General features: G+C 35.8%; 1 protein-coding gene across 1 annotated transcript in view; it reads right to left on the bottom strand.

The window, feature by feature from the left end:
- Positions 1-9,970: 9,970 nt before the first annotated feature.
- Positions 9,971-26,729, bottom strand: part of LOC115919487 (NADPH oxidase 5-like) — a 62,640-nt gene continuing 45,881 nt past the window's right edge. Inside the window, exons 6-13 of the mRNA XM_030973461.1 lie at positions 24,035-24,225; positions 23,084-23,275; positions 20,941-21,073; positions 14,106-14,425; positions 13,328-13,420; positions 12,374-12,583; positions 11,563-11,826; positions 9,971-10,449 (exon numbers count right to left, since the gene is read on the bottom strand). Coding sequence (XP_030829321.1) covers positions 10,318-10,449; positions 11,563-11,826; positions 12,374-12,583; positions 13,328-13,420; positions 14,106-14,425; positions 20,941-21,073; positions 23,084-23,275; positions 24,035-24,225 — 1,535 coding nt within the window. The 3' untranslated portion in view covers positions 9,971-10,317. The remainder of the gene's footprint in view (positions 10,450-11,562; positions 11,827-12,373; positions 12,584-13,327; positions 13,421-14,105; positions 14,426-20,940; positions 21,074-23,083; positions 23,276-24,034; positions 24,226-26,729) is intronic.

Below are 26,729 nucleotides of genomic sequence, written 5' to 3'. Positions count from 1 at the left end.
AATGGTAACGCATGGCGGTGCTCTTATTATCTACGGGTAGATTCGATTATCGGCAATTGTAATATGTATACCTGGTACTGTCATTTAATTTATCAATATAATTCCTATTATTTTGACCTTTCTGTACCAATTTGCACTTCGGATAATACATTAAACTTCAATGAATTAATTATTACCTCCATATGCCACAAATAAAAATCACTTATTTACATTCTATTTATATAGTTCCTTTAACGTAAGGTTTTTTGTTGTTGCAGAATCATACATCTGCAGGCCTATCTATGTGTTTTGGTAAATGAAAACATGTGAATATAGCTCTATGTGAACGTCATTATGATTTCAAGTTTCTACTAAATACCCCCATGTTATGTTTCGTCTTGTTTTCAGAATGGAGAATTTAGATATCGATTTTAGTGATGTTGATTCTTTCATTTCTAATAAGTCAAGTACAGAAAGCTCTGACGGCATCGAGTATATGCCCTATCAATGCCTAGACGCCATTTACCTGTAGGAAACCCGTATGGGATCCAATTAAGGTATTGGCGGGATTCTTCGACGCCACTTGGGATCAGCACCATCAATAAACATGAATCGAGAGCAGCTGTAATCATGTTACTCAAGCCAATATGAATCGAAATAAAATAGGTATCATTACAAAAAGGGAGGACTAGCCCAAATCCATTTGATCAGTGATACGAAGCCAATGAATCCACTCACGTACTGCCGCCTATACAAATTGTAATACTATATACAGAATTTGACCCTCCACTACATTTTATCATTCCGTTGGAATGTATCCAGTAACATTTATTTGATGTGCATTGAGTGATATGATTTCATTTTCTGTAACTTCAGTATTGAAAATCTCTTTCACGTCGGTTTTTCAAATGAAGAAAAAAAGTATGGGCGTCATCATCTACTCCTTGTATTATGGCCTTCTAATCAGGGGAAACTCAGGGATAATATTCAGTTTACCGGAAACGACAATTTAAATCGTAAACTAAAGTATTAAACTGTAATTATATATACAATGACTAATTCAAAGACGAAACACTTAATACCACAAAATGTGTATGTGGAAGAATTTTTACTTCTTAGCGTGTGAAGAATGTTTAACATACCAGGCATTCTCTTACCTTTTATTCCTTCATTTAAAAAGAATTCACCTGGGAGGAGGAATCGTAGTAACGTAGTTAATGCGAAGAAATCACCAAAATAACCCAATTTTCACAGAAAAGGGAACAACGATTCTTGTTGTCATCACCAGTTTTATGAGATGCAATGAAGAGAATACAGTCCTCGTATTTGACACCCTTTTCCCCTGATAATCCGTGACGTATATTTTAAACACTTCCTCCTTTCTACTTAAAAGGTTTCCCTTTTCATTATGAAATTCCCTACTTGCATTCCATTTTATGTCCTCGATTTCCCCACCTCTTTTGATATTTTTATCCAGCTCTTTATTTAACAAACCCTAACATGAGAGGGGGTGTGATACGATGGGTGTGCTGTGATACCCTTTACCTACGGCCATGTGTTGAAATCCTCCGTTTACGAATACATTAACCCTGAAGCTTAACCCATCTACGAGAAAATACCCCAATTAGTTGGAGCAACTCTTCTTCTCTCTCAGCGTGACGTAGTACAGTTATGACTGCTGGCATCTAACCGTTGAGCTCCCAAAGTCCATCTATCTTACTCCTCCAAATGGCGAGCTGACATTACAAGAACATAACACAGGACTGAACACAACATATCCCTTACGTCAGCACTAATTGCTGCTGGGTCATATTCTAACATTCAAACACATACATGTGATTTAAAAGGTGAGTGAATGTGACTTAACCCCATTTCATCAGAGAATACTTGAACACATTTCAAAATGCATAGTTGAAAGTAAAATATAAACTTTGGGTCATATTCCATATTCTAACGATCAAATGCCTACATGTATTATGTTAAAAGGGGTGTAAAATTGACTTAATCCATTTCATCAGAGAATTCTAAAACACAGTTTAAAAATGCGTAGTTGAAAGTAAAGATATAAACATTTTGTACAAATTTGTCAAAATAAAAATTACAGAGTGGCGTTATTTCTTGACATTTTTTATTACCTATTGTAAAAAAAAAAATACATGAAATACGGAGCTGGAAAATTATGAAGTTAGTTCCATTCACAAAAAAGTTTGTTAAATATTGTTATTTTTTGTTATATTGGAAGGACCTAGAGAACGTTATGTTACTATGATCATGTATACGTATATAATATAATATTCTTACATAATTGTGCGTATGTGGGTGTGGGTGTGGATAATATACATGTACTCTTTTGAGGAGGCTAGGAACAGTGTGTGATATGTGTGTGGAAGTTTCGTCGGTCGTGTGTGTGTGTGTATGTGTCGTGTGTCGCATGATGGGGGGGGGGGGGGGTAGTAGTTCGGTTGGTTGGATGGGGTTATTTGTTTTATGTTACAACTGATTTCATTTTTTTCATCATGTCCAGATGAAAAACAACTGTATTTCTAAGAATGGTTTGTAATGTTTTGGAATCGATAAACAAAACTATTGAAAAAAGAAAAAAAAGAAAATACTCCACCCAAGATTATATGAATGAATTAACACATATTCAAGGTCATGAAGACATCAGATATACACCCATTCTAATGACATTGACGTTGGATGAGGGGGGAGGGGTGGCGGTAGGGTGGGGTCCATACTATCCCTGATTTATGGCGTCATTTCTAGGGCTATTAAACCTTTGTCATGTCTCGGTGATGGATAGGTGAGGAATATACGGAGTCGTGAAAATTGCGAAGTGTACTCACACGATCGGTGATTTTGGTTTTGGCGTACTTTAGTATAGGTGATCATAAACATGGCTCGTAGCCAATCCGTGGAGAGCTATATAATTCATAGGTATTTCGTATGACGCACGTGGAAGCAAGTGAAAACGGACAAATATAGGATTACCGCGGGAGAAGTCATGGAGATACAGATGAGTCTATCATATTTATTCCCTTTGTAATCTTATAGCTCAGTTTAGGTCCGAGTTAATTATACCGTTCAATCTTGTTTTTGAATAAGAAGCAGTGCTGCTGTCAATTTTGTTTCTGAATGCCTTGAAACGTGGTAAAAGAAGTACCTTTTATTTGAAGATCGTTTATAATGACGCATGCTTATGTGCAGCATATTTCATCATCTGAATCCTCTACTACAGTACATGGTCGTTGACAAGAAACCAGTATACCTTCGGTAGCCTGTACCACTAAATGTATACTACTGGTTGCTTGGTTACAAGCATACACGTGCTTTCTTTGCAGTCAGGCAGAACAAACCAACCAAACTTTCGTTATATGAAAGGGAATGGGATGTAATGCTTTACCACTATAGTGCATGAAAATAAGTTCGAACCTGTGACCTACCTATTCCAGGACCACTGTCGTACACAGAGCCAATAACAGTGTATGTGTTTTCATTCATACTCACTGTAATCAAGCAACGTGACCAAATTGGCAACCCTAGGATAGGCCAGGGAGTTGCCATTCGTGACGTCTGTCAACCTTTGGTTTGGAAATCCGACTTTTAGAAGTTTATCTATATCTGAACCTTTGCTTCAACTAAGTGAGATTTTAACAATATTTGTTATGACGGTTTGACCAGGGACTTGGGAGACTTGGGAGACGTGTCTCCCAAGTCCCTGGTTTGACGTATCACAATCGAGCTCGCGGTATAATAATAATAATAATACATAACATTTATTAGGCGCTTAATACTGATGTTTCTAAGCGCACAGTGTTCTGATTAAGAGAAGACTATAACCCGTAGAATTAAATTAGAAGAAAAAGCAAAAATACAAAAGTAACATAGATAAGGTAAGAAAAACAGTATATAGGCGTTATGTTCCCCGTTACATTAAAGGCGAATATCATGCTAACTACGACTTTTAGTTTCTGTAATATAATCAAATTTAAAGGCATGTTTAAAGCTGTTTTGGTGGAAAATAAGTTTAACATTTTAGATACTAGAAAACATAAATTCTACTCCTAATTCAATTCTGCCACTAGAATTTGGACATAATTTTACTGACTTATTACGTTTTTTTCTCTCGTAATGATATTACATTTCAGGATAAAAGGTTGTAAACAATAGTGATAAATTGATAGGTCATTACAGATAGACGAGAAAAACACTTCAATGAACATTATCTCCTCTGCATGGTCAAAGAGATAAAAACAACCCCTCAACAACAGTTTTAGACAACATTAAGAGATATCACATAATAAATTAGATGACTTTTGGTATAATCACTGGATTACAATAGTGTCACGACTATTGTCACAATGATAGATTGCAGCTTTGAAGCTTGACTCAAGGTGATGGATTTACTATGGTGAAATAATGACACAGATTTAACTCAGAGTTGCGTCGTATAGAAAGTATTTATTACTCGAAATATTATCATACAAAGATGACAAACTTGTTTAAAGTGTATTCAGGCTCGATAGACTTTAGTTTGCACACTCTACGTAAATATTTATACTCTAGTTTTGTCGCCAGAAATCTACATATAGGTAAAGAAATAATTTGATAAATTGATAATTAAATACTCTAATCTGTCAACTGAAGTAGTATGGTACACACAAATAAAGCTTTTTACTCGACGGATAAACTTGCATATTAAAATCGTGTAAATAAATGCATTTGACATAATTATACCTTCACGGAATGCAATAGACTCAAAACACAGTGAATTCATGATATGTACATGCAATATTTACATCAACAGCTACAAAAGCATGCACGATGCAAGGAGGGATAAATAAATATATACATGAACGCAATTTTGTCTTTATAAAACCAACTGAACAACGGTCTTTCTCAACACACACGTTTACAAATCGAAGTGTCTGTCGCATTAATGTGTTTCTCTTAGTCCTTCGTCTTAAATATCCAAATAGCAGCTGAATTTGAGTAAACAAAATACTTCATCACGTTTGAACAAATTTTATGGAGACAGATCTGAGTCCTGCGGGATAAGTACATTTAGCTATGATACTCAACATCGTTAGTACAAGATTAATTTTGACACATCAGTTGTAGTAGTAGTAATAGCAAAATGAGCAGAAGCTGTTTTAAATGATAATTACAGTTATAGTCCAATAGGTAATAATGATAGCAGGACTACTTGTCCTCATCCTCCTCCTCCTACTACTATTGCTTCTACTACCAATATTACTACATATACTACATATACTACTACTACTACTACTGCTGCTGCTACTACTACTACTATTACTACTGCTACTACTATTACCACTACTACTACTACTACTTTAACTAAATTTCTCCATTTCACCTCCCCAAACTCTTCCTCCCCCTTCTCCTACTACTGTCTTACAGTAGTACAAATAGTATAAATAGTATAAATACTATTTTAGTAATTGTAATAGAAGTGACAGAATACAAAGTAGTAGTAGCAGAGTCATAGACATAATACTCGTAGTTGTAGTAGTAGTGGTGGTGGTAGCAGTTATCGTAGTAACAGTGGTAATAATTAACAGTAGAACAAATAAAAGCAGTAGTAGAAGTAGTAGTAGTAGTAGTAGTAGTAGTAGTAGTAATAGTAGTAGTAATAGTAGTAAAATTAGTATTAGTAGTAAAAGGATATAAGTATTTGTTATCATAATAATAGTAGTAGCAGTAGTAGTAGTAGTAGTAGTAGTTGTTGTTGTTGTTGCTGTAGCTGTAGTAGTAGTAGTAGTAGGAGTGGTACTTGTAGTACATGTTGGAAGAGTAAAAACAATAGCATCATCAGGCCTACTTACAGCAATTTGAATATAATATTAGGTTTAATATTCAAACAGGTGCCATATCTGTAAAGTTAAAGGTATAGTAAACCACGTGGAAGTAAAGGTGAGTTAGAGATTGCAATGACGTTGCATTGATGTCGAACTGAGGCAATAAGATATCACATGTGGGTAAAGTATATCCATGTATATTAACCGTTTTAGGATTGTATTTAGAATAATGGTAAATGCCAAATATTTAAAAATTAAATTTTTGAAACTGAGTATAATTTTAATGGTGGTTGCTGATCTAAAACGGTAAACGTGTTGTTATAGGGCAGTTGTGGTCGTCGTTTAAATAGTAGTAGTGCGTCCATACATGTTATGTGTACGGCAGCAGTAAAAGTAGTAGCTGTAGTACACGTAGAAGGATGATAGTGGTACTATATACATATCAAGAACATCAACAGTAGTAGCATAGTAGCTGAAGTAGTAGTGGTAGTAGAAGTAGTAGTCGTGATAGAATTAGTGGTAGTAATAGTGGTAATTGAATTGTGATGGTTGTGGTATAGTATATATGGTAATAGTAATAGTAGCAGCACCAGCAGCAGTAGTAGAAGTAGTAGTATTAGTACATGTAGTGGTGGTAGAAGTAGTAATAATAGCAGGAGCAGTAGTCGGAGCGATAGTAGTAGTCATGGTTGTAGTAGTAGTTTTTGTGATTTTGTTCACGTATTAGTATTTATTAATTAGAACGATAATGGTAGTACTAAAGTAAATTCTGAACAGTTGAGAAGTATATATAATCAGGTAGGATTGTCAAGTACAGGATACTAAAGTCTGAGACTAAATTATAGAGTTAAGAAAAAGTTTAGAAAACTAGTTAAATAAGGCTGCATAGTTCTCATGATAAGTGATATTAAAACCAAAGTAGATGCGAATATTGATTAAATCCTTTTGCAAATATAAGATTCTAAATTAGAATTAATTTATTACCGAGTGAGGTTCATCGTTTTTTAGTGTTATCAAATACACTGAACCATTCTTCTTTTCCTTCTAATATTGGATCTATTTTAACAACAATAGGAGAGGTGTCATGGTTAAAGATATGTAAACATAATAACATCTTTTTTTTCTTTGGCACTTCGGCATTGAATTTGTGTAAAGATTAATTACATGCTTTGATACCATTTTATTTTGGAACAGGGGAGGGGTATTATCGTTCAAAATGTTTCCTATGTACAGATGTATATGATAATCAATATTTGTCTCTTGCAATCATATTGTTCTTTACGCTAATAAATTTACACACCATTCCTCATTTAAGAGTCACGCGATGGCGTGAATACGCTTAACCTGTTTTGATTAAAATATAATTTGTTCGTTAATTTGAACTAAAGCTTGCTAAAGTAAGTCACACTGTCAAACATATCACCGTCTAACTACACTATTCATAATCATAATAACTATTGATTATGATCAAACAAAAAATGGAATACCACTGATTTTTCAGGGGGACGTTCAAGAAGTGCCTAGGAAATAGCACCATTCTCTTGACTATTTTACAGTTTAGTCTGAAATTCAAACTACACAAAAAAGTACTTGAATAAAAATGTATACTAAGGAAGATAATTACTGATGAACTTTGACACCAATACCAATTCCCATTTGCTAATTAGCATAATCTTTACAAAAACAATATTTTTATACCCAACAATACTTTTTAAAGGCTCTACATTTTAAATCATAGTAGAAACTTACTATTCATTACATCTTTTGTGGGACTTCTCCCTTGGTAGTCTTTATATTTCGTTTATTACTTTGTAAGCTAATTGTGCATTTATGGTACAAATACATCATTTAAACGCAAATCTAGTCATTTAAACATATGTCCACAGAAACAATGTGTCAAAATTGGGTTTCTAGTATAGTTATAATGAATTATCGGCGAATTAGCGATTTTGCATTAATCATGTTAATAAGTATTCCATGAGGTAACATTTCACAAATTGTTATCGCTATTTTAATGTGACGTTTCTCATATATAATTTGTTTTCAAACTTCGTTGTAGAAGAGCCAAAATGGGTGTAAAATGCACTACCCTAAGTTAAGGATTCATACTGCTAAAAGAAAGGAACGTTACACAATATAAGACCATTGTTGCATAAGGCGCTTTAAACAGCCTACTCTCACAAATATGTTCGTAAAGACTTTCGAAAAATCAATTAAAAGGTGATTTTCAATATCCTCTTGTGTATCCCGTAGAAACCGTAATCGGCTTACGTTGAATCAATTTGGAGAAGTACTAATTATCAACGTTACTTCATCAGTCACGTGATTCGTGTTCGGATAGCTTAATACCTCAATTGAATGTTCAAACGTTTCAATTTAGCTGTTAATATTGGAAATTCTTGCAACCGTGTTATGTAGATACATGTAAGTACTAATTAATCCAACACCAAAGAAATAACGGACTTAATTGTCCCATTTATCTTTACTCGTAGGTACGGTAACTGTTCTTAAAAATGTATTTTTACCAACAATCAGTTCACTCGATTGCATAACATGCCTGGCTGGCTCGACAATCGGAATAGAAAAAGGAAATCTTCTCAGACGAGTCTTGGATTTCTCAAAGAACGGACCATGTAAAATATGGTGAACCACTTAATGTATATCCATCTGCTTGACTTCATAAAGTTGCTAAAAGACGTTGTGTACACGAATCTCTGTTCTTCAAAATACTGCGAGCATCATATAATATATTACATTTGGTCACCCAGTTAATCATGTGTCATCAAGAAAAGTATCTACATGATATAAAAGTGTAAAGGCTAGATCTTCTTTCTAATATACGCTCCAATGAAGTTCGTAGCCCTTTTAAAAATTGCCTGGAACTCTCAAATACAGAGAAAAAGTTGATGATAAAGCGAAATTGTAATCCATGTTCATGATATTTACAAACCATCACAACCTATTTAAAAAAAAACTAAAGATTATTTATGTGGTTCTATCAGCATGATCACTCGATATATAACACACGAAACAACTGCGGTAGAAATCATCCTAATTTCGCAGAGAAGAACAAGCAAATCATGTTTAGAACACACGCCATCATCCCAAAATAGACGAATAGTAGTTGGAGAACGATAGACTTTTTTGTTGTAAGAAAGAAGAACCTTATGAATGTTGTTCGGAATCATCCGTGTGAAGTATATATATATATATATTTCCGAGTGCAAGTTCTTTATTTTTTAGATACCATTTGATGAGCACTAACTCAAGATTTTGATTGGTACATATGGCATAACACATAGTCTATTAAAATACGATTATTCATTTATTTTTCGTTTATGAAAATTAGTTTTTCCATATACTTCCCTTTTTTCATTGCATCATCTAAATGTCTAATGAAACTCCCCTAGGGAAAATTTAGAATTCTTTAAAACCACCGATAAGGTCAAAGCTTCGCAAAAATTCTAACGAGCAAAATGGGAAAATACGTTAGCAGATTTTTTTAAATTTTTTATTTTAGGTGCCTTGGGATTTAAAACTTGAAAGTGAGGCACAATAATACAATTAGGGGCACTTTCTTTGTGAACATAAAGTATTCCACATTGGATTGTGGAATGGGGCGTGGCCCTATTCTGCCCTTTGGGTGTGCCTCCTCTTAATCCGCTCTCAACATACTAAATTACAAGAACACTTAAGTACAGACTTAAGTACCGATCTCTTGGAGATGTAATGGCTAATATTACAAATGAATAAATTATTGTCTACAATATGAAATAACGTTCTTTTTCAATTTGTTATAATCATAAAACAAGAAACGAAGCACGAGGATAACCACAACGTACACTTTAGGAAGATAAGATCATCAAAGCAAACCAGTCATTGTTAAAGAAAGTAATGTACAAAGTCTTTGTCAATCCATTTTCATTGGTGACCATGCTCTGCATGTAATCGTAATATGTATAGGGTTTTAGATTCTTGCTTGCAAGAACATGAATCAAAATAGAGCGTCTTTTACAGATGATTTGCATAAAAATGTATGATCAAAACAACCGGTTTCCTTCCTTTCTTCTTTAAGTATGCTTTCAAGTAAATGCATTTTGTAGCCTTCACATGTTATTCAATTAACTCTCATTTCTCCCTTTCCCTCCCCCCTCTCTCTCTCTCTCTCCCTCACATACACACGCACATACCGTATGAACGCACGCCCCCCCTCATTTCGTATTTCCCCCATAAGCTTAAATTATTCAATAACCACTTCTTATCATTTCACATGCCCATTGTTGATAATGAAATCACCACTAACATCTGTTATGGCCTATCTCGTGTATGCACTCGTTAGGAGCAGAGTCGGATATAACGAAGACCTGTTCTATATATAAACATTCGTCCAAGTCAATTAATGCTCCTTTGAAAAAAATTAGATCACTTTGTCCTTCGATTAATGTTCATCACAAAGTGAATCGTTGTCATCATCAATCACTCTGGTCCTTTACTTTGTTCCATTAGTTCGGATGTAGGTCTAGAAGTTCTCTTTGTGGAAACTAAAGTTAAATTTCTCACAGCTCTTCTTGATGATCTTTGCCAACGTTGGAGAACCACAGAAGAAAACTTGGACCTTGCCTTTCTTCTCTCGAGCGATTTGAGTGAATATCTGTTGGTAGAAGAATAGTTGAAGGTGAGATACGAGTACCTAAAGGTTTGTTTGTTTGTCTCTTTTTTTTTTACTTATTTCAATAAGGTAATAAAACTAATATTTCAGCAAGTCCGTATAAATAAGAAGACAACTTTACAAAAATAACATAGTAATTAGAAATTATTAAATTATTTACAAAGGATAAATACAAACTAAATACAAGATTTTCTTAAACATGGTAAAAAAAAGAAACGTAAATAGGAAGTGAAATATAGAAATTAAAGAAAGAGAATGATATTCAATGCATCCAGAAACTGGTAAGAAAAAGAAAGATTGAAAAAAGGACGAGAAGTAGAAAAGAGAGGAAAAAAGAAGGAAACTAAAGAAGAGTGAAGTAAAATATGTAACAAAAGAATAACGAAGGGAAAACATGAAAGGGGATAGAGCGAGAAAGAAAGTACGACAAAGAGAGAGATATAGAGAGAGATAGAGAGAGAGAGAGGGAGGAAGAGCGAGATGACTGGAGATCAAAATCAATATATAAACCCGGATATCAATAGCCCATAAATAATTGCTACTATCAATCAATCTTTTATTTCCTAGACATTCATTATTCTTTATTACTATCGTCTGTAGAAAAAATAACAACCCGTATTCACCACCAATAAAACTATTTAGATTGTAGCTAATGCTGCTCATATCACTTTAATCACGCTATTTATGTACCGCCTTTTCAATTAGATTCAAACCACTTTGATTGATATGCTTTTGCAAAGCTACAGATAAACGGCGCCTCATAATATCACGCCATTTTAACAGTACAATGTACAGGTGTGTCAATCCGGGTTTTAATTGTTACTGTACTGACCATTCTGACTGCGCCAACGTTGACGACATTCCTACCCAGATAATGTCATTAATCAACTTGTTTTGATTCGTAATTTTGGTATCTAAATATACTTATACTCATTGGCAAAATGTATAGTTCCCATGATTTCTCATTTTCTCAATTTAAGAAATCATTACCATGCTATTTGTTATGCAATGCAGGAGTTTATTGATAAATGTCATCGATATTGTCATGATTGTTAGCAATATATTGATACAAAATTATGGAGCGCAAATGCATACCTTGTTCCAATCTGGTCTTCCTGGCTGAGTCCTGGTCTTAAGTCCAGTGATAAGGTCTCGATGTCCTTTCTTATGCATGATATCCAATGCCATCTGTAGACCAATGCCCTTCATGTCGTTTTTAGCCATTGCTGACGTCATGTACATGTGGAGTTCCAGGAACCGATCAAATGGTTCCTGGGCTTGTTCCATCTCAAGCTGCGTAAGGAGGCTGACGAACCACTCGAATGCGTTCTGGTTTCGATTGATCCAGATGAAATCAACCTGGATATAAGTAATGGTAGAATAAAAAGAAAAGAGTTTAGATGCTGATTGCAGAACGAATATCCGTCATTTCAATTGAGGTCATACCTGCAGACAATTGTATTCAAGGCGATGGTTGAACTGTTCATCTTGCATGCACTTCATCACCAATGACTGTAGTCTTACGTCAGCAAAATAACGCCTCGTGTGCGCAGACATAACAAATTTCATCCAGTAAATGAAGTGTGAATATATTGACACACAATCAATTGATACTTAATTTTGTTAACGAAAATATGATCAAAATAGTGTAAAAATGTTTTATGTGGAGCAGAATTCAGATCTCAACGGTGTAGACAAGCACTCAGTTTGTGTTGAAGTAAGAACTTTTCAACCTTATGCCATGCAACCGCTACGTTTTTTTTTATAGCTATAAGTTCAAGCGTGAAAGCTCCCGGTTCAGAGCGTGGCTCTGACTTTGAAAGGCTGATATTAATAAACTCTGCATACGATATGGGAAAAAACATGAATTGTGGAGATGTGCCTTTCTCTTGAGATCACAACTTACTTTCTTGAGTCTCATCATGTCTGTCGGTATGTTTCCTAGCCATGTATGTTGACAAATCGGGCACGTCTGTCTCCCTACACGATAACGATGCATGATGGACTGAAGGATAGATGCAAACGGTGTTACGCCAATGCCAGCCCCGACAAGTATGGCGTGTTCTGCTTGGAAGATGCCTCTCGTAGCAGTGCCGTATGGCCCATCGATGAATACCTATAGATGGAACATTGACATAATATCGTTATCTTTCACAGTATAGTGATCCTTTGCACGTCTTACAAATTTAAATGTCCGAACAGGCTTTTGTAGTTTTCATTATGTTCCCCCTGGTCATCTAGATCTTCCAAACCCACTGTGGTCATCGCAATCATAAGTTTTAGTAATATGAGTTTATGGCTATTGTTTTCAACACTTGAGGCTCTCGGTTGATAATCTTTAAATTAATAATATACATCACGAAAAAAAAGAACCTGACTTAGCCCCTATGTTGTTGGACTTCATGAAACACAGTTCTTTTATTAAACTAGACTTATTATTTCGATCTCAACTTTTAATCGTGCTTTTGTTTAAATAAATGCCATCGGGCACCAGAGTTAACATGATGAGGGCCTCTCATCCATTGCATAAATGTGGTGGTTACACGCATATCCGAATGAAATGGAAGTCCTTTATACTTGATTTTGATTGGTGGAATGCCAAGTGGCGGTTTTCACTTTGCATTGTTGCTTTTAATTGCACCTTTTTATGCAAGACGCCCTCTTTTGTCATGGCCTCTTTCTTAAAAGTCGCAGTGCTACCAACTACGACTTTTACTAATCCTTTCAACATCTTTGATTTAACTGCTACGCGTTCATCCACGTTCCTGATAGGCTCTTTACAGTAGCGTTGTGATCAGTTGTGACCAGATTGTAAATTTGATTACAATGGAGAAGGGCTCTAATCATCAGGGAATCTTACCTGGATCTTTTCCTCACGTAGTGAACTTCTCCAGGACTTAGCCCCTTTCATCTCAAATGTGGTCTGACACGCAATGGTCCTGTGCTGATGTTGCTGTAATGAGTACACAGAAGATTGAATACTGATTGCATCCTCTGTAGACGACTATATCTATCAATGAATCGCCTCGGAACTTCTTTGAAAGGGAATTGAAGAGGCAATTTTCATATGCATGATCTAAACATAAGTGGCGGGACTCCTACGTTACGTAGGCCAATAAATAGTGTATTAAAGCTGTAACAGAGAGTATACAAGTATTAACCCGTTAACTACTGAATTATCACGTTCCTATAGGCTTTAAAACATGAGCCCCCAGGTTCCAATAGGCAATTGGTTAAGGCTTTTCAAAGTACACGTATTTGGGTTATTGATTGATCACTTGGGTCCTTCGGGCGGTGGGTTGAGGGGGGGGGGGTGGTGTTTTGATTTTAAGGGGAATATGCGTCTTTAGTGAAACGACAACATTTCGAATCATAGGCTCAGTTTCACTTCAGATTATTTTGCATCGGAGAAGGATCTTTCTTAGAATTCATGTAGCATAAACTATCATCATTCTCGCAAAATCAGATATCACTTTTCTGCAAACAGATACATAATATCTCCAAGTCGTTTACTTTGATCTTAAATATTGTGTAATTCTACACCTTAGAAACATTAAAGGCAACATGCCCTAAGTGCTTGATTAGGCTGTCATGTTATTACAAGGAAGGTTTGTCAAAAGTACTAAAGATATCCTTACATTGTCTTCGCTTTCTTCCCTCTCCACAGAGTAGCCCCGCGGCAGACCATGAGGAAGGTTCCCGTTAGCTCCCCGGTGGTTGAGCGTGGGTTTCACCACATCGGCTTCAGCTGCATCACATTCCATCTCTCTCAGACGGATGAACTCGCCGGCATGGTTCGTCTCCTCCACCTCCTCCGTTTCCATGGCGACGCGGATGTCCGAGGCGCTGCCCAGGAGGAGCTCGGTCTCATCGCGGTTCCTCTTCTGCCGGTCCTCGAAGAATGCGTAGAGTCGGTTTGTCCAGTTACCCGCGGACCGAATGTGCATGGATATTGTTCCTGGAATAATAGTTAAAAATAAATAGTTAAAAAGTTAAAAGAGACTTCACATTTCGCACAAAGGAAAGGAGATCACGCTGGATAGTGGAAAAGATTATTATGTGCCGACTGTTCTGACAATCACTTACACTGAAAGCGTGATTGATACTCAGCAGACAATGTTAAAAAATATAGTTAAAAACAAAAGCCAGTATCTGGTCCCATCTCCATAGTCTAAAAATCTATTTACTATTTACGATAAATTAAGCAATAATTTAGTGTGGAATCGTAAAGAGAACGAACCTCGTACAGGTTTACACACTTGTTTCATACAGGACGGGGAATAGAAGGATCACATGCATTGTCAAAACATATCCATAAAATCAGGAAAAGGGTTACGATTCTTTCTATTAAAGTTTATACGATGGAAGGACTGATGTCTACCCTGCCTACATGAAAATGTAGCATACCAATGTCAGCATTCATGTAAATACCCTGTATAAATGTTGTCAATAGCCATGATTATAAACATTAATAGGAACATGTTTTGAAATACAGTATTAAGAGTAGATCGCGCTTATAAGTCGTAAATACCAACCTTGACAAGGTTCTTGCTAAATTATTAAATTAAACTATTTCTAGTAACTTTCAGATAAGACCCAATGAGATTGTAATGAAAATGTAATAAACATGACAGATGGCATGTTACAGCAATAGAGACACTCATATTTTAGTCCGACGGGTCATGATTGTCATGACTGCCCTGAGACATATTCATTCCAATTAATAATCTGCTATCCTTCGTTTGAATATTGGAAAGAAAGAATGGCAGATTATAATTAAAAACAGAAGATACCCTTTACATAATTTACCTGGAGTCACTGTGACTGTCTGTTTTGATAATAAAACATTCCTTTACTCTTCACCGACAGTAATAATGTCATCATTTTCATTAATATCATTAAGATCTCATCTCCGAGGTTGAATTGCTCATATTCCTAAGCGAGCAAATCAATTCCTATATCCGAGTTACTAATTAATTACTCACTGTGTTTTTGGAAAAACACAGAAACTCATTTTCTCTGTTCAGATGTTACAGTGACATGTTTTCTTCGGAAATTTTACAGTCAGATAATGAGGGACAGTACTTTTCAGAGAATGAAATAAAACTAATAATGTAATTAGATAGTCATGGTTTCGTATAGAAAGAAAGAGTACATCCGATATCATTATGATGCCTTGTCATTATAAAGGTCACTAAGATAGAAGACCGATTGTGCTTCAGCTCACAATTAAATGTGCCATTCACTGCTCTATTGTCTTCTTTCTAGCCAATTCTACTCGGAAAAGGTTATGATCAACTAATTATATTAGATGCAGTGATTTCTAGCAAATATAATCGTGCTCATGCATTTTTAAAATTCGATTTATCAAGGTCTTCGTGCAACATTGTTGTCTTTCTGTCTTTCTGTCTTTATGTACGTCTCAATGACTGAAAATCAAAGTTCCATGTAAATGTAAAAACTATTTACAAACAAATAAAATCACAATTATGTCTGATAATTCTGAGGATGAATAAAGAGAGAGAGAGAGAGAGAGAGAGAGAGAGAGAAGAGAGGGGAGTAACATATGCAACGAATAATGTTTTGCCACTATGTATTCAAAACCTAGTACTTTTATCTCGTCAATCTATCTTTTAACGAGCCATTTCGTCATTAAACACGTAGCTACACCCAACATGTTCCATCAAAACAGCTTGGAGCCAATGTTCTCCAGCAATTAATGATGATAACATTGATATCCGTCTAGAAATGCCCCAACGTAATGTCAAACTGATATCGATCACACTTCGGGGAATATACATGATGTTTGCTTAGGCCGACACTGAAAACCCGGCTGTAACGAAGATCGTCAGTGCTCCCGAATGCTACGACTTTACAGTTATGTGGTAAGGTGTACTTGGAAAACTGACATCGAGACTCGAAGGGTTAATGAAGGTGGCATGGCAGGTGTCATGCAATACACGATGTGAGCTGGTCGATGACGCGAGTGTTATCGGTAATGAGGGTGATTTGAGGTTGTTGGAGCTATTTGTAAGATTGATTAATAGGTCATACGATCAACATCACAAGCCATACCCATCAATCAGACCCTTTAAAAAAAACATCCAATAATGAATGGACAAAAATAAAGTCGTCGTTTCCTTCTCTTTGGAAAGTAATCCCGAACGAAATGCTTGACTAGGAAGATGAAGAAAAAAAATGAGCCTTACCCTGGAACGATTGGAGTAGAATAATTATTGAGCAGCATTTATGCAAACACGTTTGATTAAAGCTGCGTATGTGAAAGATAATCCATCGCCTCCGGTTAAAATCGTAAGAAGTACACGACATGACGTGTTGACTTTCTCAGCTTTTCCACTCTTTTTTTTTTTTTTACCTCTTCTCCAGCTTACATCATGATGGTGGTGTGTATATAAAAGTGTGTGTGTGGTTTGGTTGGTTGTGTAATGGATGAATTCAGTGAATGATGGCGACACGACCAATGTCATCGTATTGTTGAATTACAGATTCAACAGCTGCGGGCTCGCCAATCCTTTCTCTCCGATCCCTTACCATCCAGGTTGCTCCAATTTCTAGCATCTGATACGCGCTATTAGGGCGGAGTAATTAAGGATTTCGGGCAGACAGTTCGGCCAGGCCTCTAGCCCCGTCAGCTTGATTTCAACGTTGACTTCAGAGCCTCTAGAGTAGAACACTAGAAGAAAAAGTATCCGGTTCGATTGGACCCATTTCATCGCACATTCTGCCAATTTATTGCTCCGATTCATTACAAAATATCATGCACCTGGAACATTAACAGTTAAACGGTTTTTTGAATTCTCTTTAAACAACATGAAACCCTTCGCAAGTGTTATAATAAAAGTTAACCCTATTCTACCTTTTCTTCTTCTTTGAATGCGCTTCCGTGTAAAGTGGTTTTATCCAAAGATTTTTGTAAAAGAACTTCTCATTCTTTATTACCTCCGTGTTGCCGTTAGCTATTTTTTTTCTTCAAAAGTGTTCCCAAACTTGATAGAATCAAACGTATTAAAAATGAAAAAACTTGGGTTTTCTTTCGATCATGTCCATAAAAAGCCAAAGAAGAAATACCAATATTTGGTGTTTACAAATAATTTAAAAAAAAAAAGTTTCTCTATTTGATATATTTGAACGAAAATTTACCAAATATGATTTTTAGAGATATTACATATGTTTGAAAAACAATATTATCCTTTTCCAAAGCTGATTTGAAGTGGTGCTTTAATGAAAAACGTAGAAACTTTGTTCCACTTTTCAATAGAGCCGACATACTAAGAATGAAATCTTCAAATCATTAGCGATGCTGCACTCGAGGGTCAAAAAAATCAAACCATATCTTGTACATCCTAAACATTTTAGATGCACATTTGCACATTTTAACTTGTTGCACCCTTCTAAGTCAGGCTCTGCCAAGGGTGCATGGTTGAACTATTGATGTTCAAAGTTTTAAACTTTTTAGAAGTGGTGCTTATATTCGTTTGAGGTGCAAAAACCACTAAAAAATACGCCATCTTCGATTTAGCATAAAGGAAACTTAAAATTGGACAGCATTTATTTAGCCACGATTCCGCGTTCAAATAATCAGAAACACGCTGTGAAATATATAAGTGATTGTGACAGGCTGATTTTGTAAATTAATATTTATTTTTTAATATAAATACTCCACCAGTGATCTACAGTAGATATGGACGTGTTCACTGAACAGGGACCCGTTTCCCAATGAACTTTTTTCAATGGCAAATGAAAAAAAAAAATCAGTGATAAGTCTGCTTATAACCAATCAGAAGCAAGGATTTCACTACCTTATTACAAAACCTGTTAATCGTCACTGACGACAAGTTTTGTGAAATGGGGCCAAGGTGTTATTGAATCATTGAATAATGTAGGTTAAATATAACATTCCAAAGGTCTCAGCTATCATATTGTTCTCATGGATAATTTGGCCGAGGGTGAATGTCCGGTGGTCCTTGTCCTGGGGGTAGTTGAGAGAGGGAAAAGTGTTGTCCGGGATAGTAGTCAGGAAGAATATTTTTACTAGAGGTTAGGTCTGAGACTGACTGTCCTAGGGTAAAATCCCAGGGTCAGGTAGTTTGGAGGTACTTTTCTGGACAATAAGGGCTACTTGTCCGGATGATAGGTATCCTTTAGAACCTTTTTGTTCAGCACACTTAACCATTTTGCCAGAATAGGGAAAGTGCATGTTAATAATACATTACGGAGGGAAGGGACGAACGTTTTGGGCCAAATAGAAGTTAGTAAAAAGAGAAGCTTCCAGTTATATGTAAATACAGTCAAACCTGCTTTAGTGATTGACCACCTGTCTACAAAGACCACATTTTTTTGTTTCCCTTGAAAATGGTTTCCCATTGAAACATGTACTAAACGAACCTGTCTACAAAGACTACTCTCTGTGTCTTCCTTGGGCGGTCGCTATAGACAGGTTTGACTGCACATGATTTATTCTGCACATGACATTTTCAAGATATCATCCTGGCAATACGTCTCATGGATCAGATCGAATGGATCGTAGTAAACGTTTTTGCTTCTTTACTCCTCTATATACCCAGTCACTGGAAGTAGGCATGGATGGATGGGAGGAAACTTAACGAGGAGGGTTCTTATATTTCGCCTCGGGGCTCAGCCGAGTCAGGCATTTGATTTCCCTTCAACTCTCGAGTGTTATAGCACTTTGGGTATGGTAAACCATGGAATGATAGGCAGACCGACCGGGCGGGCGGGGAGCGAGCTGAGGGAAATTAGTAGGGACTTAATGGTCAAATGAAAGTGGGACCGAGGCCTATTAAGCGTTCTCTCTATTCATATCTTAAAGCTTATCTGTACTAGATTATAGGAGGGATTAGACCACCATGCAAGGTCAGTGGACAGGTGGTTATCTCATCAAATCAGCTCTCAATTAATATAAGTCAAAGAGGATCAAGGGGGATCAATGGTCACCGATTGTGCATTGTTTGATATAGAGAGGGCGCAAGTAGCTATAAGTAGGACAGTGTGGCTTTAAACGTACTTATCTATGTCTCGAATGATAGCTATTGATAATGATATTGATGCGTTCACGAAACTTGAATAATTATCAAAATTATAATACTCCCCCCCCCCCTTTTTTTTGGAATAAATACAGACTAGAAGTTGAGAAAAATAAGACTAAGACAATAGATGTGAATACTACTAAGTGGATGAAGATAATTATTGATTTACGGGAAATGCATTTACACTCTGCTTTCAAGTTAATACAGATATAGAATTTCATCTCATTCAACCTGACATGAAGGGCTTTTAATATTATAAATATGTACATATTCATGTATGATGTTATCCGTGATTTAGTATCTGAATAAAGATTTATTTGAACAATTAACAAAACAAAACAAAACAAAATGAAGCTTGAATAATTGACCATTGTCACTCGGAGTACAGGCCACTGCTCGTTATCGGTTATGGGGATATCATACCGCAATCAAAATACTCAGCCGACGGAATATGAATCAAATCTGTCAAATCATGTGGATGGTGATTAACTGGGAGTTACGAGGTTTAGTTTACATGCATCAAAACAATATGATGAGAACTGTGTACCGTCTACCTACTATGTACATCTATAGCAGTGTTGCAGTAAATTAAGTTGGTATAGGTTTTATCCTAGAGTCTCTGTTTGGGGAAAATAGGCATTGGATATAGCATGGAGATCTTCTTATCTCCATGGATATAGGTTGATGGGCTATGCAGAACCACTGTGATGACTCTCTCTGGTACTGACTTAATTTCCTGTTAAGGCAAACACGTTGATCAACTTTCCTTTTCACAATATGGCTGCAAATCAGTTTGTCAGCTAGCAACGTTATGTTTGGAAAACTTCTCATCCAATATTTCGGTATTTTTACTTTCTGTCAGCTTTTCCTTACTCAATTAATTATCTTAAAGAAAAGCTGATATGGTGCGCTTGAATAATTATAAGGATGCTCATGAGAAAGTAGTTTTTCAAATGTTTGCTGTTTAGCCTTTTAGGTTAATAAGCTAATTCAATGAGCATTTTTTAATAAACGATTACATGAAAATGAACTAAAACTGACATCTAAGAGTTTTAAAATAAAGGGAAGGTAAACTATATTTGAATAACCGGCAAGACCAATAAAACACATAATTTGGGGAGCTTACTGCTATCGAAACACTAACATTGAGATTTATTGTAAATTGCTATGTGCCACTTGTTGAAACGCACAGATTATTATCACAGTTCGCAGGTGTTAAAATTCGATTGGTTTGCTATCTGATGAAATGATGATGCTAATCACACGTAAATGATATAATCTGTCTAGACTAGTTATCGACTTTTTAAGGGCACAACCACTATTCAATGAAAAGATATTTCTACAAAATTCTCTCTCCTTTTTATCCTTTCTTGTCTTGCCCTTGAAGAAGGTTAAAATGGTTGTATACCTTGTTGTTCTGGTGCACTGCTGATGGTGAACGGATGCCACTCGTACTGAGCGATCTGAGGAATATTGATGAAGATGTAGTCTCCCGCTTTGTAATGGAATCGGTTGGGTCTCGTCAATGCAAGATGCGTTACCTAAACAAATGAAATGAATTTGTGGTAAATAGTAGAATAATATTCATAATATTGTATAGTTCATCATGGAATAGATATACCAAAGGTTTGAATAATTGTTGACTGTTTCCAGTGCAATGTGAATCTATACCGGTGTTCAAAAGGGTCGTCATGGAGCTAAAGAAGAACGGAAATGGGCAATTTCACAAAGCTATTGTGTTGCATAAAGCAACCTTTCGGTCGATTGGTGGCTATCGCTTTGTGCAAAATTACACGCGTGGCAAACGGGTGACCGTGGAGAGAGGTGAAGATAGCAACCGAAGGGTTAACATTTAAATATTTAAATATTAACATGCTCTATCAAAGAGAACTCACAACTCGGTGGTATATCTATTGGTATATGCATGAGGAGTGGGGGGGGGGTACTAGTATCATGATGGGAGCACCAGTGTAACTCAGAAGATGAATTGAAATTTTAAAAGTCAATCGATTGGGGGATGGGTTTTGGAGAATGTCGATCATTTTCTTTTCAAGTTCACATTCCTTCTCTCCACTCCCCCACTCGGGTGTGTTCAGGTGTGTGTGTGTGAGAGAGAAAAAAGGAGTATATTTAATAGACCACATCGTCAGAAAAATCCTGCGTTTATTTTTAAAATTAATTGTCTATCATTCCATGCCAATTTATTCACACGAAAACTATGTGTAAACCTTAAAAGCCCATCATATTACAAACACATAACTATTCCATTATAAAGGCAGTACATCGTATGTTGTACGTCATACTTCTTCTAAGTATACTTTTTCAAGGGCTATACTTACACACAGAAAATATATACTAAAAAGTGCATTACTATTAAAGAGCCGGCATTCAACACGCATGGTTAACCTAAACACTCTCTTATCATATATATATCCTTTCCTTTGAAATAAATCCCTTGCGAGTATCACCAAAAGGAGTAATCAAATTAATTCTGAATGGCGATTTTGAAGTAAACATATAGCTGCGTGCTGTATACTGTATGATTTAATACTTTTGTGCAATATTGTATCATCTCTTGCATTTTTGGATAGCTTTTCAAAACGCTTTTTTCCAATTCCATGCTAAAGGAATATCATTTCTATTTGTGGATATGAATTTATGCAGAATCCTTGTTTGAGGTTGCAATTCCACTTTTTTCATATCTCTATATAACTTGAAATATTATCCCATAAAAGTTTTTAAAAAATAGATCTAAAATTGCATGTTTGATAATATATTTTGTGTATACAATAGGAAAAAAGATGAACTGGATCATTGCCAATTATCCATGAAATCCCTAGTAACTATACCCATTTTTCATTTATCCATCATGAATCTTTTGGATTATAATGAAGCCGTCTTATTCATATATTCATATAGACCGTTTATACATTAGTACAATAGATACCACGGTAACCTATATTAATATGAGTTCATCTGTCATTGTCTTAAATGTTCAATAGTCTTTTGATTACAAAACAACAGGATGAAAAAGAACGCATATCATTTACAAGATGAATACATGCACAGATTTGCTTTTCTACATATTATTATAATATGTGGTTTTCTGAATCTTGATGCTGACTGGTGGAATGCGTTATACGAATGAATGCTCCAACATTCATGCATCGTTTTTCCCATCCTTAAATTGGATTAGTGCGCACGGTTTCATTCAGAAGCACTCATTGTCTTCTAAACATATCCCCGGTAGTGTAGCATGGGTACACACACTGAGGGGGTGGGGGGGGGGGAGGGGCACTTGAATCATGCGAGAGATGGGGGCACTTGTCTCACCCGATGGAATAAATGTAAATTAGCAAGACCTCTGACCAGAGTAAAGGTGTTGGACGGCCAGATATCATATCATCTCCTTTTCATGTTCCTTATTCCAATTATTCCTTGTTCTCTCCCCCTTTCTCTGTCTGTCTCTCTCTCTCTCACTTTTTACCCCTTCCCCTAATCTAGTTATTTCATCTTTACCCACTAACCCCTGTAGCTTCCTACATACTTACCCCCGATGGGAGAAGGTTAACTTCCTGTACATATGTCTTTCCGTAACGGGCTTGCTTGACGCATTTGGTCTGACTGAGTTTCTCCACGATGAAGATGATTCCTGGCACCACGAACCAGTACCAGAACCTGGGTCCGTGTATGAGCAGCAGGCCCCAGAACACCACGTACAACATATGCGTGAAGTAAAACACCTGAACAGACAACAACATTAGAAAGGAATGAAAGTACAAGTATAACGGTATAGGACTGAAAATAGAATATTGAAACATACAAACTTGTGATCCAGTTTGACAACATCAAATCATACATGAATTGCGTACGAATTGAGATGGGTTGAAATAATTAACGTGAAAGAAGAATGCCAATACATTATCACATTTAAACTGGACAGAGGGCGAGAGGGACTTAAGAGAGAACAAAAGAAGAGCAAGAGACCGGGAAGGACCAAGAATGACAGTGAGAAATGTTATGGAGGGATGGAGGGACATAAAGAGAGATAGAGAGACATAGACATAAAGAAATAATAGACGTACGTAGAGAGAAAGATACACATAATTATGTACAAACACAGAGATAAGTTCGAAGAAAGAGGGTAAGATATCAGGGAACCACACCCCCCCCCCCCAAAAAAAAAAAAAAATAAATAAATAAATAAATAAATAAAAAATTAAATTAAAAAAATTAAAAAAAAAAAATTTAAAAAAAAATACAAAAATAAATAAATAAATAAAAAAATAATAATAATAAGGCTAATAGTAATAATAATAATAATAATAATAATAATAATAACAATGATAATCTGAATATGTTTTCGATGGTGATTTTAAAAATAAAACCAATGAATCTTATATTCCATCTCCAGACAATATGTCAATGATCAAGCATCTTAGAAAACTTCTTTTCTCTTTGGCTAGTCCTCACATTGGAATAAAATGATTGGAGTGACTTACTTGGAAATGTCCTGATCGTCTGACGAAGGGCATCGAGCATATGACCATGATGGCGAGGATGATGTCCAACACCCAGCCAGTGAGGAAGGCACTACCGGAAACGGGGGCGAGCCCGAGGCTCGTTAAGTGAGGATTCGTAAAGAGTAGAGCCGACATCGTGACGTTGCCATCGGTTGTCTTTTCTACGAACCCTGGAAAATATCAACAAAGCTTTTAGAATTACATGCAGTCAAACCTGCTTTAGTGACCACCTTTATAGAAAGACCACCTGTCTATAAAGACCACATTTTTTGTTCCCTTTGAAAAAAAATGGTTTCTCATTGAAATTTGTATTAAAGGAACCTGTACATAAAGACCACCTGCCTATAAAGACCACTTTTCGTGTATCCCTTGGGTGGTCTTTATAGACAGGTTTCACTGTATAGTGATTTTTAAACTTTGGCTCAATAATCAATATACTTAAAAACGCATAATGATTTGTTATTGAAGTTTGATGTGGATCAATTTTCGCACTCTTTTTACACGATAATATGTATTTACACAATGCTCTTTTGTTATGAATTTTTTTTGGACATTGTGTTCACGTCGGTTTGATTTGTATCAATTTGTTACTTTGTTTTTGATCCATCATTTGTAGAAAATATTATAACAAAAGCAACAGCAGCAAAATGGCTTTAGGCATTTTCTTTACGCAACTTGAGTAATAATATATTGTTCAATGAGGTTGAAAATATAGAATATTTCCTTCAGAAATGGGCAACATATTAGCCAAATTGGGATAATACAAATATGGATGGATACATTTTCACCCTCATGGCACATTTTTACCTAGTATTTTTAAGAGTGAAGAAGATGTTTTATAAAGCTTTTCAATTACGAAATAAATACAACCCCAGTAGATATATGTCTATGAAAATGAAAAGTTCGATGCTCCGTCGAACTTACATCATTCTAGGTCACTGAGTTTTAACATTAAGCAATATCGCTCCTTAAGCTGAAAGGCCGATCTTTTAAGCTTAAAAATTGGGGTTTATTATTCTTAAATACTTGATTGGTATTCTGTGAAAAGTTATTACATATTGTATAGTATTACGTCATATCCGATACCCTTACTCCATTGGGCCACACCTCATATAACGACTCTGGCCATTCTTTGAGGTTTTAAATTTAATATCAAAGTCCTGGATTAAATGCTTCTTTTTTGACTGAGTATGTTAACCATGTCAGCATAACAGCGTGTTTTCTTAAATACATAGTTGACATTGTGCAATAGGCATGAAAAAAAGATGTACACGTTCATACTTCATTATATCCTCATTTAGATCATCTATTCTCATTACATGGCTATCAATTGGCCTATCCGTTTCCAAATTGGGAGATAACTATCATAAATGATAACAATTGGTAACGCATTTATGAATTAATCAAATCAATTATAGCTCCCTTGGGCGAAGTAACGAGCTTCCAACGGGACTAGGCACCATTAGCCGGTCATTATAGGATGGTGGTCAAAATGGAGGTTGTGGAAGGAACAGTGTTCTGGTGATTCTTGGAGGACATAACCCATTAAGAGACGCATGAAGGTGAACGCGAATACAAGATTTTTGATTTTTATCGAGCCAGACGCGACGCTGGTGATTATTTAAGTAGATTACTTGATGGCAACTTAAAGGCCATTTGTTGCTCAGCTGCCCATTTCATTTAAAACTAACTGATTATAAAACGAGATGAATGTCTAAATAAGATAAAGAGCTAAGAAAGATAAAAGAAATATAAATAAACAAGGTAAGGAAAGAATAGGATTGTGGCTGTGATAAATGGAAAGATATACACACTACGAGTGATATAATACAAAAGAGGAAATATTATATATGCATACAAACATACGTACTTCTGTATGTACATAATGTATATATATATTAGATAAAGTAAATAAAGTAGATATAAAGAGAGAGCGAGAGAGAGAAATAGAGAGAGAGAGAGAGAGAGAGAGAGAGAGAGAGATGTTAGAGAGATGTAAGAGATGGGTCGAGGGAAGAGACAGAAGGAGGAGACAAACAAGAATAATATAAACAGATATAGACCAAACTCTATTGGACAATCTTACTTTCAAACTTTTATAATTGATAACTTGTATTAAGAGTTGTTTGTAAAATCTAAAGGGTGACAAGAGCTACAACCACTCACTATGAACATGACTGACAATGAGAGCGGACAAAATATACAGTTCCTCAGGTAGACAAAGGAACATCCCTTCACAGCTATTATATAAAAAGGTGAATATGCATGTGACACCTGTTCTACACATTTTTACATAATAGCAGTGAAGGGATGTTCTTTTGTCTACCTGAGGAACTGTATATTTTGTCCGCTCTCATTGTCAGTCATGTTCATAGTGACTATATCTGATTGATATGATGCATTTTGAAAGCAGACAGTTTCATTTGATACACAAAACTTGTAAGTCGCGCGGCCATGCAATTTTCATTTCAAACGGAGGTAAATCCGTCCCTAATGCAGGTAATCATCTGTTCAGACCTCCATACAAAACGCAGATAATCTTGTCTATTATCGGCAGACGGCGCATCAATTATTGCAATTATTGATTCTCTCAATGTTTACGAATAACTGATATCCGACATTTATTGATTGCCTATTCTCCTCCAATCCCTTCAAAAAGTAGCACTATTTATCC

This window comes from Strongylocentrotus purpuratus, unplaced genomic scaffold (genome assembly GCF_000002235.5).
Source record: "Strongylocentrotus purpuratus isolate Spur 01 unplaced genomic scaffold, Spur_5.0 spur5_scaffold_6, whole genome shotgun sequence".
NCBI lineage: Eukaryota > Metazoa > Echinodermata > Echinoidea > Camarodonta > Strongylocentrotidae > Strongylocentrotus > Strongylocentrotus purpuratus.
Note: the sequence above shows the minus strand (reverse complement) of the source record. Positions and strands in the feature narration are given on the sequence as shown.